This window comes from Sphaeramia orbicularis, chromosome 8 (genome assembly GCF_902148855.1).
Source record: "Sphaeramia orbicularis chromosome 8, fSphaOr1.1, whole genome shotgun sequence".
Classification (NCBI taxonomy): Eukaryota; Metazoa; Chordata; class Actinopteri; order Kurtiformes; family Apogonidae; genus Sphaeramia; species Sphaeramia orbicularis.
Window position 1 is genome coordinate 19,747,161 of NC_043964.1, and position 19,366 is coordinate 19,766,526.

The 19,366-nt window shown below is 37.0% G+C and overlaps 2 protein-coding genes across 11 annotated transcripts in view; one reads left to right on the plus strand and one right to left on the minus strand.

Annotated features, from left to right (window-relative positions):
• Positions 1-9,408, minus strand: part of ezh1 (enhancer of zeste 1 polycomb repressive complex 2 subunit) — a 29,802-nt gene extending 20,394 nt beyond the window's left edge. For 2 of the 6 annotated variants that reach the window (XM_030141840.1, XM_030141836.1), the window contains exons 1-6: positions 8,987-9,407; positions 5,742-5,925; positions 3,364-3,489; positions 3,032-3,154; positions 2,667-2,784; positions 523-744 (exon numbers count right to left, since the gene is read on the minus strand). In XM_030141840.1, coding sequence (XP_029997700.1) covers positions 523-744; positions 2,667-2,784; positions 3,032-3,154; positions 3,364-3,489; positions 5,742-5,921 — 769 coding nt within the window. In that variant the 5' untranslated portion in view covers positions 5,922-5,925; positions 8,987-9,407. Of the gene's footprint in view, positions 1-522; positions 745-2,666; positions 2,785-3,031; positions 3,155-3,363; positions 3,490-5,741; positions 5,929-8,986 lie in introns of all 6 variants that reach the window. The other 4 variants (XM_030141841.1, XM_030141839.1, XR_003936092.1 and 1 more) reach the window with 3 other exon arrangements.
• Positions 9,409-14,212: 4,804 nt separating this feature from the next.
• ramp2 (receptor (G protein-coupled) activity modifying protein 2) lies at positions 14,213-19,366 on the plus strand. 5 transcript variants are annotated; one of them, XM_030141842.1, is made up of 6 exons: positions 14,213-14,476; positions 15,019-15,087; positions 15,196-15,231; positions 17,187-17,219; positions 17,385-17,556; positions 17,660-19,366. In XM_030141842.1, the coding sequence occupies exons 1-6, from the start codon at positions 14,404-14,406 to the stop codon at positions 17,907-17,909; spliced, it is 633 nt and encodes a 210-aa protein (XP_029997702.1). In that variant the 5' UTR covers positions 14,213-14,403; the 3' UTR covers positions 17,910-19,366. The 5 variants fall into 5 exon arrangements, with proteins under 5 accessions (XP_029997702.1, XP_029997704.1, XP_029997705.1 ...); XM_030141843.1 differs by having other exon boundaries at positions 14,214-14,476; positions 15,022-15,087; XM_030141844.1 differs by lacking the exon at positions 15,196-15,231.

Sequence of the window (19,366 nt, forward strand, 5' to 3'; positions counted from 1 at the left end):
ACATAAAGAAAAGTTTGGAGTTGACATTATTTATATATTATTATGTTATTATTTTACTGGTTCGGCCCACTTCAGATTAAATTTAGCTGAATGTGGCCCCTGAACTAAAATGACTTTGACACCCCTGCTCTACATCCATGCATGCATTTGTGCACCAGTAGCTATATTACTGTGCACCCAGATGCACTTCCATTTCTCCATTTCACTCTCACTAAGTGTTGGCAGAGTGTGTATACACCTTAGTTTTCTATAAAGCTGATGGGTCATTAAGTTGTGTAATTAGAGCTGGGGCATATCAGTGTCATGGACAAACAGGTTTCCTCACTCCCAGTAGCAATAGGACAGGGACAGCTTTAAAGTAAACAATGCCAGTGCAAGAGTCTGTGTGGCGGGGTGACCTTGTAGCAGCTGTACAGTGTAATGAAAAGAACAGTACTGGCCTTGTTCAGGCTGCCCTCTTGTTCTTTCACAGGACAAAGTCTGAACGCACAAATGTGCAACTCTAAACTTGTTCACTCTCACCCTCAGTAGTGCTCCTCCTCTTCCTTCTGATGAATGTCACGGTCCCAGCTTTGGTCTCCTCTGAAGCCTCCACCGAGCTCCTCCTCATCACTCTTTCTTCCTCTTTCTTCCCTACTGCCTCTGTCGCAGCTGCATCGTCTTCTTCCTCCTCCTCATGATCAGAGTACTGGCTCAAGGCCTCCACAAGCTCTTTAAAGATCTCGTCACTGATAAACCCTCCCTCTGGGAAGAAAAAAAATGGTTAATACTGATGATTAGTAGAGGGGTTTTACTCAAGTACTGTACTTAAGTAGAGATTTGAGGTACTTAAAAGTGTACTTGAGTTTCTATTTGATGCACCTTTCTACTCCACTACATCTCAGACATAAGTATGTCACCTTTCACCCCACTCTGTTTGACAGCTTGACTTACATTTGAGTTTATAGTTATTCATACCGTCCCTCTGCAGTGAAAACCACATACATCCAAATGTGTTAATACTGACTATTTTTAATAAGCTGAAGGAGGAAGTGTTATTTGATGGTTTAGAAAATGCACCTCCAAGAAATGCATTATCATTACACTCACAAAATGGGACCCTTTAACCCATAAAGACCCAGTGCTACTTTTGTGGCAGTACCCAAGTGCATTTTTCTCTCTATTCAACCGTTCTTAAGTTATTTATCAACATTTATTATAATATTACACTCTGTATTCTGTTCTTTTAAGTGAAAAATGTGGTATTTTCCTGTATCTAATTTACTGATCATGTAGATGTTCATAAAAGCACAGATTACAGGTAAAGGTTATTTTATCAAAAACAGAGAAAACTGAAGAAAAAGTGACTTTTTCAGTAAAATATATCATTAACTGAACATAAAACAAGTATCTCCATCCACTGTCATTGATTCAACTCCATGGGTTTTACTGGTGAATCAAGGTTGCAGAAGATGACAGTGTTTCCACATTCACTACGGAGCCTCTGAACATCCAAATGGGTCATATCTGATGACCATGAAAAGATGGCAAACTGTATTTTACATCAATTATTCACATCTATTGATAGGATTAGTAGATCAACAGGTATTAAACAGTTTACATCAGTAGATGGTTTTGGTCGCCAGTGGCTGTTTGGGTCTATATGGGTTAAGGATACATGGTTCTAACAAGGCAGCAACACAAAGACATATGACAAACCTATGAAATATGATGCATTAGTGTAGATTAAAGTACCAACATTACAGTCGTTCAAATGAGTCTACACGTACAGCAGTAAAATGCAACATTACACATTAATGTAGTAGTAACATGAATCCAAAAACATCACATATAATAGTAAAAACACTTACAAGCATATTTTTATGGCATGACTACTTTGATATTTCGTACTTTAAGTACATTTGGCTAATAATAGTTACATACTTTAACATACTTAAGGTTTTGAAAGCAGGACTTTTACCTATAATGGTGTTTTTTCACTTAACTGTTTCTATCACCTATCATCTGTTCTACCATTAGTACAGTCCTGGACAAAAGTCTTGTCGCATAAGTACACAATACTGAAAATATCTAACATCTCGACTCCTGGTTATGTAATAAAGATCAGCAATGACTCAAAATAATTCCAGAGAACTAGAGATTCTTGCATGTGAGCAAATTGAAATTTCAAAAAATATTTTTGAATATTTACAGTTTGTTAAAGATCCACAGTTCAAGTGCAACAACTCCTCTGACAACATGCCCAAGATCAGCCCAGAAACCAAAGTGTTAATCATCAAGGGCTTGAAGTCCAGGTCTCCTGATTTTGATTGATTATAATTTGTGACAAAACTTTTGTCCTTCTAGAAATTGATTTGTTCATCATAATGCATATTACACAATAAATATTTATGAAATCTATGAAATTTAATTTTGGTTGAATATAAATAAAGTGCAGATGCTTAGCATCATAATGAGTCATTAAGGACTTCAATTGATCGATTAGCAGCCAAGTTATTAGCTGTTATAAATATGATGGGTACATGCGACAAGACTTTTGTGCAGGACTTTGTACCATGAACCCAAACTTCTTCCATGAATACTTAGCGTTGTATTGATACCCTGTACAGTTTATCACAGTGATATCTAATAGTGAAAGATATAGAATATATGCAGAAAAAACCCACCTCTGTCGCCATGGACACCATCATAATTGTCAATGAGCTCCTCCAGGAAGGCCTCATCCTGTTCTAGGACTTCATCGCCCATGTATGGGATGTTATGAAGGAACGTCTCATCCTCCACCTACAATAAAAAGAAATTATTAGGTTACAGTTACCTAATAAATTCAGATAAAACATACATAGGTACACACAAACATGCTGTATCTTGTCACTTCCTGCAAATAGGAAAGCATCTACAATACTTCTGTGGAACTAAAATTTTAATAATGATATCCATGTAGCATATCATATACCCACATACAGCTACTCCACACTAGTAATAACACTGTAATTGCATCACACACAAACCAATGTGATTTATTTCATACCATGAAATTGTGCTGCAGCGGTGACCAGGAGTACATGAAGGGGATTCCTGCCACTGTTGACAGGGGTCTCATAGCAATGGCCTGGGGTTTGAATGATGGGAAGCCAAACTCCACTGTACACATCTGGAAGAGAACGAAAGGTGGATTGAGGCACTAGAACAGTCCTTAGCATTATTGGAAAAGTGTGAGCCTTAACAGGAGAAACAAACCTCGTAAACACAGTACAGGGGATGCTGTTATGCCCTTAGGGTTTCTGCATTATGAGCTTCCTGTTATGTCTTCGTGGCAATGACATTTATTATCTTTCTCCTGAGTGCATTATAGATACAAACCTTCTTGCCAGAGAGAGGTCCACTGGAGGTTGACAAAGGGATGGACTGAATCCGGAGCTTAGACCAATCTGAATTCAAAAGATTTGTCTGCTCTTCAATCTTCTGTCTGTTAGACATAAACAAGTTCTGGAGAACAGAAAACAAGTGTGAGATGCATACATTCACATTCATACACACATAGAAAACACACACTTAGTGCATATAGGCTTAACACACATCTAAATAAAACTCCACATTACATTTCTATAAGCATTATAGTGCAGCAGATAACCAAAACAATCATTCAGTTTGTGATAAAAGCATGACATTTGGTACACTTATAGCCAACAGTATTCCAAAAAGAACTGGATATGGAGGCATTATCAATTTTCAACTTGTCACCCATATGGCAGCCATTTTTCAAAATGACCACCAGTAACGGTTTCTTATGAGTGATGGATATAATATGGTATTTCAGACAAATTTTGTTGAATTTATTTAACATACAAAGTACTTGATAAATGTAAAGATGGATACCATTTTTCAAGATGGCAGCTGTCACGCATAGGAAGGAAGCTTCTTAGAAATTCTAAAGTTCCTAATTCAAATTCTGCATCAAGAAAAATTTATAATTTGTCACTGAGATCATCTACAGCTGCAGAAAAAATGATTAGACCATCAAAAGTCATCAAAAACAGTGGTTATGAAATTAAGCACTAACTCCTGAGTGTATCATGTGACTAAAACAGGCTGAAAAGAAAACATGGAATGCCTAAAAGCACTGTTTTTGTCGGTACAATGCCATAGATATTGATGTAAGAACTGAAGTGATTTTAGTTATTATCAATAAAACATGGAAAATGGCTAGATATCAGCTCTGAAATTAAACTCTTATGACCTATTTTTGTTGTTATCATTATTTTTGTCCAAATAAATGTACCTTTAGTTGTATCAGGCATTAAAATGATCAAGAAATTGAAGAAAACAAGGGTGGTCTAATAGTTTTTTCTGCAACTGTATATCTGTCTGATAAAATGGTGGCCATTTGAATGTTCAATTAAAACGTTCAATTCTCTGAAAAATACATTACCAAGTACATACAGTAAATAAATTCAACAAATTTTGTCTGCAGTATCATATTATATCCATCACTCATTAGAAAACAGCTGTTGCCGGTGGCCATTTTGAAAAATGGCTGCCACGGCCGCCATAATGAAAATTCATGATGCCTCGCACTTGTTTTGGAATGCCTTTGGCTTTAAGTGTACCAAATTTCATGCTTTTTTCACAAACTGAATGATTGTTTTGGTTATCTGCTGCACTATAATGCTTATAGAAATTTAATGTGGAGTTATATTTATTACACTGAATGATTCCTTTATATTTTGGAGCTAAGCTGCTGGACTATTCGGCTAACATTTACTTAGGGGGTCAAATGAGTGGCCATTTTTGTCAAAAAAAAAAGTTGTAAGAAATGCATCGAACTGTGTTGAAATAATGCTAATACATTTGTGCACAGACTACTGATATTATTTGACAGTGGAAGCTATATTTTCAGAAATATTGGATTTGGAATAGCACGTGTGTGTGAAAACTTTTGCTGGTGGACGGACGTGACATTACCCATGATGATCTGGTCAGTACCAGTACTTTATTAGTAATAAACTTATAGACTTACTATTGCTAATTATCCCCTTATTCACAAATGTTAGTATTGTGGATCTAAAACAATAACAGCTGACACAGAAACACAAAATGTGGCAGTGGACGGATGTGACATGGTTGTTACAGATCCCATCATACTGATGCTCGGCAGCCATGTCATCATTTCCACAAATGATCCCTGTGCAAAAACTAGTATCATAATTATTTATTGTCTAGTTTATCATCATACTAAAGAGTAAATAACAATATAGAATTGTTCTTTCTTTATAAAAATGCTTACTATTAGAAAACTGTTGATTTAAAAAGTGACGTGTGACATTCTTAATGTATGTATTGGTGTAACATAAGCAGGATGGATCAGCACCATACTCCATATTGACACCTGTAAAAATAAAACATGTGATATGCAGTATATAATCTTGTAAGAAAAATTGGGGAATCTAAAAGAATAGAATATTTGTTTTTCAGATAAATTCAGTTAAAATATAACTTGGCCATTTGTGACATGAAAGTATAGCATTAACTGTGATGAAATTGGACATTTTAGACCTGAAAACATAGTTCATATGACCATCAACATGTTGCAACAGAACTGAAATCCTGTAAATTTGCATAACTTGCATTTACCAACACAAAGTTCCTTTGGGGATTCACTTCTATTGATTTCTTATGCACAAAATAAGACCTCTAAGCAAATTTTAGCCGTCTTAAACTCAATAAGCGCGTTAACCTACCTTGACCTCCTCTGCTTTTTTAAGGCGTTTTAACTGGCGAAGGCGCATGTACTCAGACTTGACCCTCCGTCTCCACTCCAGCAGGCTGCGTGAAGGTACATGGGAGGAAGGCTGAGGTTTTGGAGTTGGTGGGACAGTCCCAGTGCCAGAGGCTGGAGCTGCAGCAGCTGTTTCCTCCATGGCTCTGTCAAAAAAAAAAAAAAAGACAATGATCCTGTGGTGTGAAGCTGCACAACATCACTGGAATAACAGATGCACTGATGCTATGAAACAGGATATAATCTTTGAACCGTTTCTTTAGGACGCAAGGAAATACAAGATGCAAAAGGAGCATATCAGCAGAATGACAGGTTGGTGGGGGGGGTTTGCAAAGATGTCCAATGCAGGTTGATAGTGAGGAGATTAAACCCCTTTTTCAGCATCTATTCTCTCTATGAAACATCTATTAATATGGTTATAAGCAGCACTTTTGGTAATATCCACCTATATGCCTCTCTTGCACTGGCATTAGAACCTACCCCAGATAGCAAAATCATCATGGCTTAAATCTGGCCCAAAACTGGCATGCCATTTTGGCAAAGTTCTGGGCAGATGTATGGGCCCTAAATGGCCCAAAATAGGCAAGCCAAAATCAAACCAGAAGGAAGCCAAAATTCACCCAAAACTTTTTGCGGACTTCCAAAGTATAGCCATAATTGTCCCAGAAAATCCCTAAATCCCCATAATCCAGACAAAAAGTAGCCAAAACTGACCCAAAGAGAGGCAAAAGGAGGCCAAAATTCACCCAAAATTTTAGTTGATCATGCTTTTAAAATGAAGTGGGATTTTCTTCTGGGTAGAAATTCCCGCTCTTTGTGCAGTGTTTTGGCTTTACAGAAATATGCCAAAACACAACCAAAAAACATCCATATATGGAATAAGATGTTGCTGCTCTTTAGTCAGTCTTCTGGCTTGCCATAAACATGCCATACCATCCCTATATTTGATCCCGCTCTTTGCCCAGTCTTTTGGTTAACCAGACATATGCCATAACTCAGCCATATATTGCTGGTGCCTCCATATCTATTATGGATAACCTCAATCATACCACAGTTAAGGTTAAAGTTTTTCATAATGCCAAAAGAAAGCCAAAAATGCCAAATGTATGCCATAATACTACCAAAATATTTGCTATCTGGGTACTACCCAGATAGCAAAATCATTATGGCTTAAATCTGGCCCAAAACTGGCATGCCATTTTGGCAAAGTTCTGGGTGGATGTATGGGCCCTAAATGGCCCAAAATAGGCAAGCCAAAATCACACCAGAAGGAAGCCAAAATTCACCCAAAACTAACTGCGGACTTCCAAAGTATAGCCATAATTGTCCCAGAAAAGCCCCAAATCCCTATAATCCAGCCAAAAAGTAGCCAAAACTGACCCAAAGAGAGGCCAAAATTCACCCAAAATTTGTGTTGATCATGCTTTTAAAATGAAGTGGGATTTTCTTCTTCAACCAAAAACATCCATATATGGAATAAGATGTTGCTGCTCCTTAGTCAATCTTCTTGCTTGCCATAAACATGCCATACCATCCCTATACTTGATCCTGCTCTTTGCCCAGTCTTTTGGTTAACCAGACATATGCCATAACTCAGCCATATATTGCTGATGCTGACATATCCATTATGGATAACCTCAATCATACCACGGTTAGGGCTAAAGGTTTTAATAATTTACATTACATTTACATTTATGCATTTGGTGGATGCTTTTTTCCAAAGCGACTTACAGGGGAAAACCAGTCAAATCAATCAATCAAATTGTATTTATATAGCGCCAGATCACAAAAGTTATCTCATGACACTTTATATATAGAGTTGGTCAAAACCAGACTCTAAGCCAATTTACAGAAACCCAACAGAATCCTCCAGGAGCAAACTCTTATGACTGGTGACAGTGGCGAGGAAAAACAATGCCAAAAGAAAGCCAAAAATGCCCAATGTATGCCATAATTGTCCCAGAAAAGCCCCAAATCCCCATAATCCAGCCAAAAAGTAACCAAAACTGACCCAAAGAGAGGCCAAAATTCACCCAAAATTTGTATTGATCATGCTTTTAAAATGAAGCGGGGTTTTCTTCTGGGTAGAAATTCCCACTCTTTGCACAGTGTTTTGGTTAACCAGACATATGCCATAACTCAGCCATATATTGTTGGTGCCTCCATATCTATTATGGATAACCTCAATCACACCACAGTTAAGGCTAAAAGTTTTCATAATTTACATTACATTTACATTTATGCATTATGCAGATGCTTTTTTCCAAAGCAACTTAGAGGAGAAAACCAATCAAATCAATCAATCAAATTTTATTTATATAGCGTCAGATCACAACAAAAGTTATCTCATGACACTTTATATATAGAGTTGGTCAAAACCAGACTCTAAGCCAATTTACAGAAACCCAACAGAATCCTCCAGGAGCAAACTAGTGAGAGAGGTGAGGAAAAACAATGCCAAAAGAAAGCCAAAAATGCCCAATGTATGCCATAATACTGCCAAAATATTTGCTATCTGGGTACTACAGTGAGAGATGTCAAACTTCCCCATTCACAGTCCTTGGAAGTCTACTAGAAAAGGCGCCCCCCTCTGTTGGCAAAACAAAACTGACAACTCCTGTGTAAAATGCCTTCCACACAGACCCTTTAAACTGCCCTGGGTTAGACTGCCTGTGGTCATTTTATCTGAAGGGTGGCAATTATGCAAATAAAGCACAAACAGGCTCACCATGTGCACATAAATAAGTAAAGTATCTATTTATTTCACAGTACGGGGCATCCACATTGCACAGGAGTGGGCGTGCCTCTTCAAAAAAAAAAAAAAAAAAAAAAAAAAAAAGGCAATATGAAGCGGAGCAGAAAAGTGCGTAGTACAGTTTTTCAATGTTTCGTAATCACATTAGTACTCATCAACTTTCCCGTCTGAGCTAAAACAAAATGAAAAATAAGTACAAAAGCAAAAGTGAGCATGGGAAGCTGGAATTGAGCATTATTTTCCGGACTAGGAGTCGTGCACACGTTGCAGCCACAGCCATGAAGTGCGCTACGTCCTTAAGCTGCAGCCCGTTGAACCGGAGCTCCACCGTATCCATTTAAATCTGGAACACTTTAAAGACGTGCGCACAGACCACCACAATGACCACGTTATTCTAGCGGACGCGTGTGCACGTCCACAGCCCTACATCCAGTGTCGCAGTTATTAAATACCTTCAAATCCACGTCTTGCGTCCTATTTGTTGCGACAACAGCCCGCAACGCTGATCAAGTCCCTCTGTGTGTGTGTGTGTTTTTTTTTTCTTTTTTTTCTTTTTTTTTTTAGCAGAAAGATCCAGCGCAATTAAAGGCTGCCTTCGCTATGGATCTGACGCAGATCTCGTCTCCACAAGGCGAGGGGATCTCACAGAAATCCCTACGTTATCCACGGGCATGGTGCTGGAGGTTGTTGTTGTTGTAGCTTACAAATAGCTGCGCACTTAGCCTGGCTGAGCCAACCCGAGCAGGAGGGTGACGTCTTTATTATGATCACAGCCTTTCCTAGCAGAGGAGGATTTATTACTATTCTGCGTCCTGGGAATAAAAAGTAGCGTGGAGCAGCCACGGCACAGCCATTTACACGCACAGACAGGAACTGATGCAACTGTCCGTGGTGCCAGAACTAAATACGCAAAAGATTTAACACTTTGTAGCAGCACACTAGTATGATATTAGTATTAATATTTAGAAAATAGTCTGTCCATCAAATAAAATTACATTAATATTGCAAAAGGAGGCAGTGAGGAAGTGAAAAATACACATAGTGTGATGGAGTAAACTCATCACAGCATTAAATGGGCATCGTAAACATCATAATACACACTATTTTTTAATTTAATTTTTTTCTTTTTAAATTACAAACCAATAAATGCATATATGTGTGTAATTTTATATCCTTGACCAAATTGTTAACTATATCATCTGTGACACTGAGTAAAAAAATAAAAATAAAAGATTGAATTGATTGTTAATAAAAGTGGAATTCATCTAAAAAAAATAAATAAATAACAATAACAATAATAATAAATACATACATAAAAATTCCTATGGATCATCGTATTGAAGAGCAGTTCCGTTGTCGTTCTACTTTCTTCCTGCAGGGTGAGCCCAACACTTTTTCCTCCTCCTTCAGAGGCCTGATGCAGGTCCTCCCATGGGTCCTCCCTCAGGCTACTGCTGCCATCACAATGTCAATGACCAATATTACCCTTCACTTATAATAATAATACATATTAACCCCCTTCATGCATGAATTATGAGAACCTTAATAAAGTTTAAGTAACTTTAAGTTTAAATTATTCAGAAATATTGAATTGAGATGGTAGATGTATTTGTGGTGTTGATTTTTAAAATTAAAAAAAAAAAAATTGTTATTATTATGGTGTGAATGCTCGATGCTGTACACATTTAAGTTGATGTAAGCAGTGTATTAGTTGAAAAAGATACGCAAAAAAATAAGCTTTTGCTTCTAGCCTGTTCCTTTTTTGGGTTTTATGTTTATTACGATTGATGTACTGAGTGCAAAAATTGATGTAAAACCAAAAATAAATAAATAAATAAATTCATTCATTCATTCATTCAGTCAAAGATTTTAATCTAGAAATTTAGGCATAAAAAACCCCCCAAAAAACAAAACAAAACAAAAACTATGCAATTGATTTTTTACGATCCTATTTTTCATGGAGTTACCATAATATCCACTCAGCTGGACACCATGCGTTTAATGTTAGAAGCAAAGAAACATGTATTTACTGATATACTCTGAGAAAACTATGAAATAAATGCCGATAATCTGATGATTTCTAACATTTTCAACATTTTAATATACAAAAAAAAACCAAAACAAAAACATTTTTGTCTAACAATTCACAATTTTTTTACACTCAAACATGTTACTGCAGATCAGGTTTATCTAGAATTGCAAAGTTACAGTAAAAGTATGAATTGCAGTTGATGGGATGATGCATAAGTTTCCACTGCGTTGGCTGATATGGAACTAAAACAACAAAATCCATGAATATACAAGAGAACAGCTATAGAATCCACTGTAGTGACCACTGTGCATGAAAGGGTTAACATAATAAAAGGCTTGCTTTTTTTTTTTTTTTTTTTCAATAATTAATTTTTTATTTGTTTTATCAACAGACAATACACCACAGAAACTAGGGGTCACCAGTTGAGCACAAAATATTTAAATAACAGACTGTTGTAATTATGTTTTTTTTTTTGTTTATAGTCCAGCCATTTTCTCCAGGGCTTTATGAAGATATGTTCCTTGAGCTGTAGGTAATAAATCAATCTTTCCATAGAGTAGATTTCCTGTATTATAGCTAACCACTGATCCTCATGGGGTGCATCAGTTTTGAGCCACTTCCTTGTAATGGCCTTTTAGGAAGAAATTATAATAATTTTACATTCACATTTACATTTATGCATTTGGCAGACACTTTTTCCCAAAGCAACTTACAGGGGACAACCAAAAATTAAAAAAACAAATAAAAAAATAAAATAAAATATAAAAAAAATACAAGAACAGATTAAAGACATAAAGCAAAGAGGTATTTGTTTTCTTTCTCTAACAGATCTCCAGGTTACAGTCCCAGCAAAAAAAAAACAAAAAACAAAAAACTTGAGGTCCTCAGAGACTGTGAAAATAAAAGGCTTGTTTTGGTGACTGTTGGGATATATTTTTGCAAGGGAGGAGGTACTGCTATATCAATAATTTAAGTAGTATTTTATTTCAGCGTGTTTTCACAGACAGCTGGTGACTAAAACTAACCAAAATGGATAAGGTATCACATATGTTTGCAGGAATAGGCTAACTTTTAACTAAATTGCATGCAAAAATTGGCAAAAACATCTGAAAGTTTGACATTTTCCTATTTTACCTGATGTGATATCATTAACAATACAAGTACTTTACATACAATATAGCCTATTTAAAAAACATGATAATTTAACCTATAAAGATCCAGACATTCACTGTCGACCAAAAGCATCTAAACTGTTGATCCACTAATCCTGTCAATCCATGTCAATAACTGGTGTAAAATACAGTTTGTCGTCTTTTCATGGTCGTCAGATATGACCCATTTGGATGTTCAGAGGCTCTGTAGTTACCATGGAAACACCGTCATCTTCTACAACATTGACTCGCCATTAAAACCCATGGAGTTGGATCAATGACAGTGGATGGAAACACTTGTTTTATGTTCAGTTAATGATATGTTTTACTGAAAAAGTCACTTTTTCTTCAGTTTTCTCTGTTTTTGTTAAAATAACCTTTACCTTTATTTTGTGCTTTTATGAACATCCACATGACCAGTAAATTAAATACAGGAAAATACCACATTATTCACTTAAAAGAACAGAATACAGAAGGGAATATTATATATAGTATAGTATAGTATAGTATAGTATAGTATAGTATAGTATAGTATAGTATAGTATAGTATAGTATAGTACAGTACAGTACAGTATAGTATAGTATAATATAGTAGTATAATATATATAGTTTTTCTGTTTTGATATAATAACCTTTGACTTCACTCTGAGGTTTAATGAACATTTACATGACAGTCAATTAAATATGAGAAAATACACGACTTCCACTGGGAAAAAACGCAAAATTCAGAGAATAATATTATAGTAAATGGTGATAAATCACTTAAGAAATGTTAAATAGAGAGAAAAATAAATTTATTAACTACAACAAGTCACCTATCTATCTATCTATCTATCTATCTATCTATCTATCTATCTATCTATCTATCTATCTATCTATCTATCTATCTATCTATCTATCTATCTATCTATCTATCTATCTATCTATCTATCTATCTATCTATCTATCTATCTATCTATCTATCTATCTATCTATCTATTTATCTATCTATCTATCTATCTATCTATCTATTGTGCTGAGAAATAACTTGACACTACTCACATTGCATCACAAGATGGCACTGTTCAGCCAGTTTTCATGACTGAGTGGACGCACTAACACTATTTGTTGCTGAGATGTCTAATTTGGAGTAACAAACATGACTTGGCATGAGTGGATCTTATTTGGTGTAGTACCAGCATGATGAGTTTCCCTTTGATCGTCGTGTCGTTGATCTTTACTGCTCCTGCTGCTGCTGTTTATGCCCATAGACCGTATGTTTATGCCAAGCTTTCTTGGATGCTAATTATGCATTCAGTGAGGGAAAAGTATATCAGATGATGCAGCATGTTTGGTGTGTCTACAGTGGTATTTGAAGAAGCCCGAGCCATGTTGATACTGAGCTGTCAAACAAAAGCAAACACGCATGACGATACAACGGGTGAGGTCTTATCAGCTGGATGTTTTTTAATTCTGCATAACGTAAATGACATCAGGTGGTCTTGGCATTTGTCACTGGGACTCATCTTCAGATGTGTTGCATGTTTTGTGATTTTCAACAAAGTCTAACAGATAATAGATTTACAAAGAAGCTTACCGAACACCAACCTCTAAATTCATCAAAATGATAATAATATATTAAGAGTTATTTCACTGAAGCAAACTTATTCCACCACATCCACCAGGAAATATAAAATGTATTGTGCCATTTCTTGCAGGATCTGTCCAGCTGTTTTACTTCCCACTTGGTGGTAGATTTGATGCTGACCTTGCTTCTATTTGATGGATTTTGTTTAAAATGCTTTCAGTTATAAGTTTAAGAGCTGCCTTGCTTGTCTCCAGTGAAATGTGGAAACATTTGTTGCCCTGAACAACCTGGCTTTTTCCCAAGCTCAGCAGTTGAGAAAGAGTTTTCATCCTTCAATGACGCTGGTGAGTGCGTCACTTTCACACTGGAGATCCCAACTGTCTTTTTAGAACAGAAGCTCTATGTGACGTCAAATGGGAAGGGGGTGCTTGTAATCACTGAAGGAGTGTTGTAATACAGTGCAGACTGCAAAAAGTCACCTCCAGTAAAGCGCAATATCATTCTGTATTGCAGCACAAACATCTGGAAAAAGTATCTCCCTATAAAGTAATACAACAAACAAAGGTTACTAAAGTGCTTTTGTGTCTTTACAATCATACATTTGTTTTATACTGAGTAAATGTTATTTCTCCTGATGATAAATATTCTTTAAAATATTTCTCCCAAGTTTTCATTAAGTGTAATATGTAAAGACATTGGCAGGACATTGTCACATGTTCAAAAAGCAGCATGAAGTTATGAATTCACGTGTTCATGTGATGCTAGTCTGCAGTGTGTGAACCCATTATTGACATCTAAATATGTTTGTATTGATAATATGGATGAAAAGCAAAGGTAGAAACACAATGAAGGGGAGTAAGGAGAAGAAGACAGAAGGTGGAGCTCCCTCCAACTCTCCTTCTATTTGAGAAGAGTGAGTGGGATGAGAGAAAGAAACAGATAAAGTCAGGGTGTGATGGTGAACCAGTGGACCACAGTAGTTCGAACCTTATCAGAGGCTTTCTTATTGTGGGCATCCGCCCATCTGAGGAAATGAGTGCTTCCTGTTGTTTTATAGAGCCTTCCTGCTAAAAGGTTGAGATATGTAATTCCTGCACACCAAGGGAGACAGGCAGAGCAATGACAGGCAAAATGACAACCAGACATTTTTCATTTTTGCTTTCTAGGTGTTTTATTTCTTTCCTCATCTTGGGTAAGTACAAAATTTACACTGTCTTTTTCCTCTCTCACATGATGAACTTCTTTCCTCGGCCTCTGTATCACCTCTACAGAGGAATGCTTTGGGGGTTTTAGTGATTGAATGGCTCTGAGAAAGTAGCTTAACCAGTCTCATGACTGAGTTTTACACTTACACCTTTTGGTATAAAGGTCATTAAGTGAATCTCTTCAAGATGACACAGCAAATTAGCTTTGTGAAAAATTATGCCCCTTGCTAACATAAAATTACCATCTGGATTATTACAGTTTATAGAAATGATTTGGCCATTTTCAGTTAAATAAAACCATTATTGCGAAATGGTAGATGCGGTTAAATATCTTTCAGTTGAATATAACAGGATTTCCACGTAGGAAACAATGGGAGGATGCAGCTCACACCTTGTTATTTCCTTTACCATAATATTCACCCTTTTTAGAAGTGATCTAATAATTCTAGTTAATAATTAATGTTGCCAATTGTAGCATTTTTTACTTTACATATTTATTATTAATATATGTTATTCTTTGTTTCTCAAACAGTAGGACATACAACTGTGCTTTGTCTGGTTGATGAAAAGTTAGCAGTGCATCCCACTACAACAGTAGGTATGTGTTGTTTTTTTTCCTACTTTTCTACTTTACTATGAGAAGGAAAAACAAGCAGATGTTTGACCACAAATAGTTGAGCTCATCAGACATACTTTTGTTTTACAGCTTATCACTTCACAGATATGATGAATGGGACTACAAGTAAGCTTTTTTCTATTACTCATTTTACTGTTGATGGTTTGGTTTCCTTTATACAAACTGTATAAGTGCTGTTTTATACAAAGTCTGGGTACTTTTAAAGTACTGTTGCAATCACTGCATATAATGTCAGTGTGTCATTCTGTGGGGGATTTGTGTTTGCTGAGTTTTATTATATTTTATTAGGCATGTGAATACAGGTTTTGATTTATTCTTAAAGAATTGAAATACATGACTGTTATTTGCTTTTACATTTCCTATAATCATAAACAGCATATAATGATTAGACATTTTTGTTGACTGGTGGACTGTTTTGGATCAGTTGCTCAAGCTCATTTGCTTGTCCTGGAACTGACAAACACAGAAAACAGTACTCAGTGATCCTGTTCTCTGCCAAGATCTCCTTGTGCGCATTATTATGAGAATCCAAGATAAACTCCTCGGGAGGTCTCCACCAATGAGGGGTCAACAGCAGTAGACGCAAGGCCCATAATGGTTTGGGGTTAAAGGTTAACTGAAACCTCATTATAAGCAGCCCCCACCTGGCTCAACTTCCTGTATTTGTTCATCCTTCACCCCATGCAATGTCTGTGATCAACACATGAACTCTGAGTTGTGAAACAACTGGAACTTTGGAGCAGCGCCCCTTTCACTGTTCCTCATCCTGTGCCTTCCTTTTTTTCTTTTCCCTGACTGTCCCCCTCCTTTCCCTGCCAACTCCCCCCAACTCTGAGCTCCTCCTCTGCTGAAAAGACACATTTCCTGATGTCATTACTAAATCAAAATGCTGGTCTGCAAACAGATGTTGTGAGAGGCCCAACATGTGGCTGCAGTGACATAAATTAACAAGTTGGTCGTGAGAAAACATGCACCACGCGTTTCATTATGTTTCAGTCAATGAAACCACCTCATTCACGCTGCTTTTCACTTGCTTTTTCAAGTGCTGAGTCTGACAGCGAGAAACAACTTTATAGCTGTAACTCACTCAGGGCTCCTCATGACATGAAAAAGTTTCCCACACGTATGGTGGAAATATCAGGATGTTTCATTTAATAGCATGTGTGCTTTGATAGCTGGCCTTTTAAGCAGCTGGTCACAACTGACTAACAACCTCTTCCAGGTTTGGTCAAATTAACCTAAATATGAAATCATGGCTGTCTGCACAGCACACCCTGCAGAGTCATGATTACATCCACCCCAAAACGCTAAGCCCTAAATGTTTACTTATGTTTCCTATTTGGCAGAGGCAGCCCAAAAGGCAAATAAATCACATGCTGTGAGCTGGCCAGGCCTACGACTGTGAGAAACTGAGACTAAAAAGCAGAACAAGAGTTAAAGAGTAAAGGGTTTTCAGATGTGAGTCCAGCCCAGCTTGGGTGTGCTCCTTTTTATTTGGGAGAATGGAGAGGACAATCTTTGTTGCCTCCACCCCTTTAAAAAAGAAGAAAATCCAAAAGAAACGTGTGTTGGAGAGGGGAAGAGCTGCTGCCAAGGCGAAGGGCCGTCAGACAGATCTTCGGAGAACATCTGGTAACCGCGGGTAACACTGTTTGGACATCTGGTAACCGAAGGTTACACTGCGTCTCTTCCATCCTGTCGGGTTTCCTGTTATGCCTCGCTGTACACAATCTAAGAAGTTAAAGTTTATTATACATGGTCATCAGTTGGGGAAAGCGTACCTTTATTCATTTTTTCTGACATGAAGAGAGCGCTTGGTTTCATTGGGGTATTCCTCTCCTTTCTCTACGGTGAGTGTGTGGTCTCCCTTCTACAGCTGCAAATGCCTCTCCATAACAGGCATGTGAAGGGAACTCATGAGCTGCAATAGTCAAAATGAGTCTTTTCTATCTTGCTCTCTTTCCTATAATAATGTCTCACATGGCAGCATTAATGTGGGTTTATGTTGACTGTTTGATGTCAGTATATTTAATATGACATAATGTTTTTATGCCTTTTAGATGCCAGTGCTGGAGAGGATATCTTGCCATTTGGTAGGATTACACAGCTATAAACTCATACATAATCATTATATTATTCAGAATTTAATGCAGATCTGCTGAAGAGCCATGATATTGTTGTTCTTTTCTAATGCTTCTCTATCTCTCTGTCTTGTGATTCATTCCTCCATTCTTTTTCTAACACTTTATTTCCTGCAGATTGTGGGAACAATTCTCACAATTGTAAGAACTTTTGCCACCTCTGTTATGAGTTTTACCAAGGACCGACAATGGATTGCCTCTCTGGCCTTCTTAATTTATGTCTACACACTTTTGATGTTGAAATGGCACAAAACAGTACCAACTGGTGCATCTGGGGTAACGTGAGCGGGTGAGTGTGACATATGCATGTTTAGTTCCATATTTGTACTTTTACCATCATTTTAAATAATGAATGATACTGACTTCTGAACCATTTCGTCTTGTCTCCTCAGGTCATATAGCAACCTAAGCCTTTGCACGGAGGAGATATCTGACTGTCTTCTGATCCCATGGCCCAACCCTCTGGTGGAACAGATCTTTGTTGATATTCACACCAAGTTTTTCAAGGATTGTCCCACAGAAGAGCTGAGCGATCCGCCACCAGTCATTATCTTTGCCCTGGTGATAACTCCCATTTGCTTGATCCCTGTCATGGTTAGTTTAGTAGTGCTCAAGACCAAGAATGGAGATGGCAGCACCTGATCCAGAGCAATGGAGAATATCATATTTCTGACCTATGCTCTGCATTCTCTTATTACCTGAGGACTGCAGACTGTTTACACATAGACAGCCGCTGCGCTTTCATCTCACAAGTGACCTTAACTGAATCTTTCTGACAAGTTCACCTGCGCTTCACATATCAGAAGAAAAATATGATCTAATGAGGAAACCTATCGGGAAATGACACTGCTTCAAAGTTAATGTGATATTTTAACAGCATCGACTCCCCAGTGTTGAGAGAGACTCACTGTGACAAAATATATTATTGAAAATTCTGTACTGTACACATCATGAAAAGTCTTTTATGTTCAGCCGTTTGACATGAGATCTGACATTGGTCACATCCAATTTGCACAAAACATTCATTTTAACTGGAGGACCTGGTGTTCAGGGTTGTGATGACAAAAGCTATGGAGCTTGCAAATGTAAAGGTAAACTATAGAGTGTGTGTTTGCAGAGAAGATGACTACAGATAGTTTGTGAACCTGAATCATGAATTATCTGTTTGACTGAAGTGTTTCATTGTAATTTAAAGTACAAACCAACAATGTGTGAATTTTAAAGAGTGACAGAAGGTGTAAGTTTAATTTACATCAGTCAGGGTTATGGTGACAAAAGCTCTGGGGCTTGAAAAAAATAAGGGCAAAATATTTTTGTGTTGTGTTGAGTATGTTGTTATATTGATAAAAGACAAGGTCATCTCTATTACCGAACTCCTGACTGCTTCATATAGAGTATATTAGCTACCACTAAATTAAATCTGCTTTAGAGAACTATTTAATAAATGTTTGCATTTAGAGGACATGTATTACCTGAGCTGGTTCAGTTTTAAATAGACCTATTCTATATTTGATCAAGGAAAAAAAGTCCTCCAGATTAACAGGACTAGACAGAGAAATGAGAAAAGGCTGGTGCATGGATCTAGTTATGTGTGAATCATAGTGTATAGAGGGTTTGGGGTCAGAGGTTACAGATGGGACACAAACACCCTGAAAAGGAAACTCTTTTTCCTGGTGTTGTCTGTTTTTAAAGAGACCAATTCTTTAGCACTTATCTCTGTTCAAACACTGACAATTCTCATGATCAAATGACGAACTGAAAGGAAAACTGATCTAAAAGGTCTGAGGAATGTGTTTAGACAAAAAACTTCAGTCTTGCTTATGCAGCAAGAGGCACTGTTTAATGACAAAAGGATACCGTTGTGTCTTTTGCCTGAGTCACTATAATATTATATATTTTCAGTTTTCAATGACGATCAAGCTTAAATGCTTTCAGATATGGAACAAATGACATATTTGCATATTAAATGATATTTCTGCTATTGTCAGGAATTAGGGAAATTACTGTAAAGTCTGTGAGAACACATCCTGTCAGCTCTCACAACATGTACTGTATGCATTTTGATATACTTGTAAAAATATATATTTTCTACAGCAGTT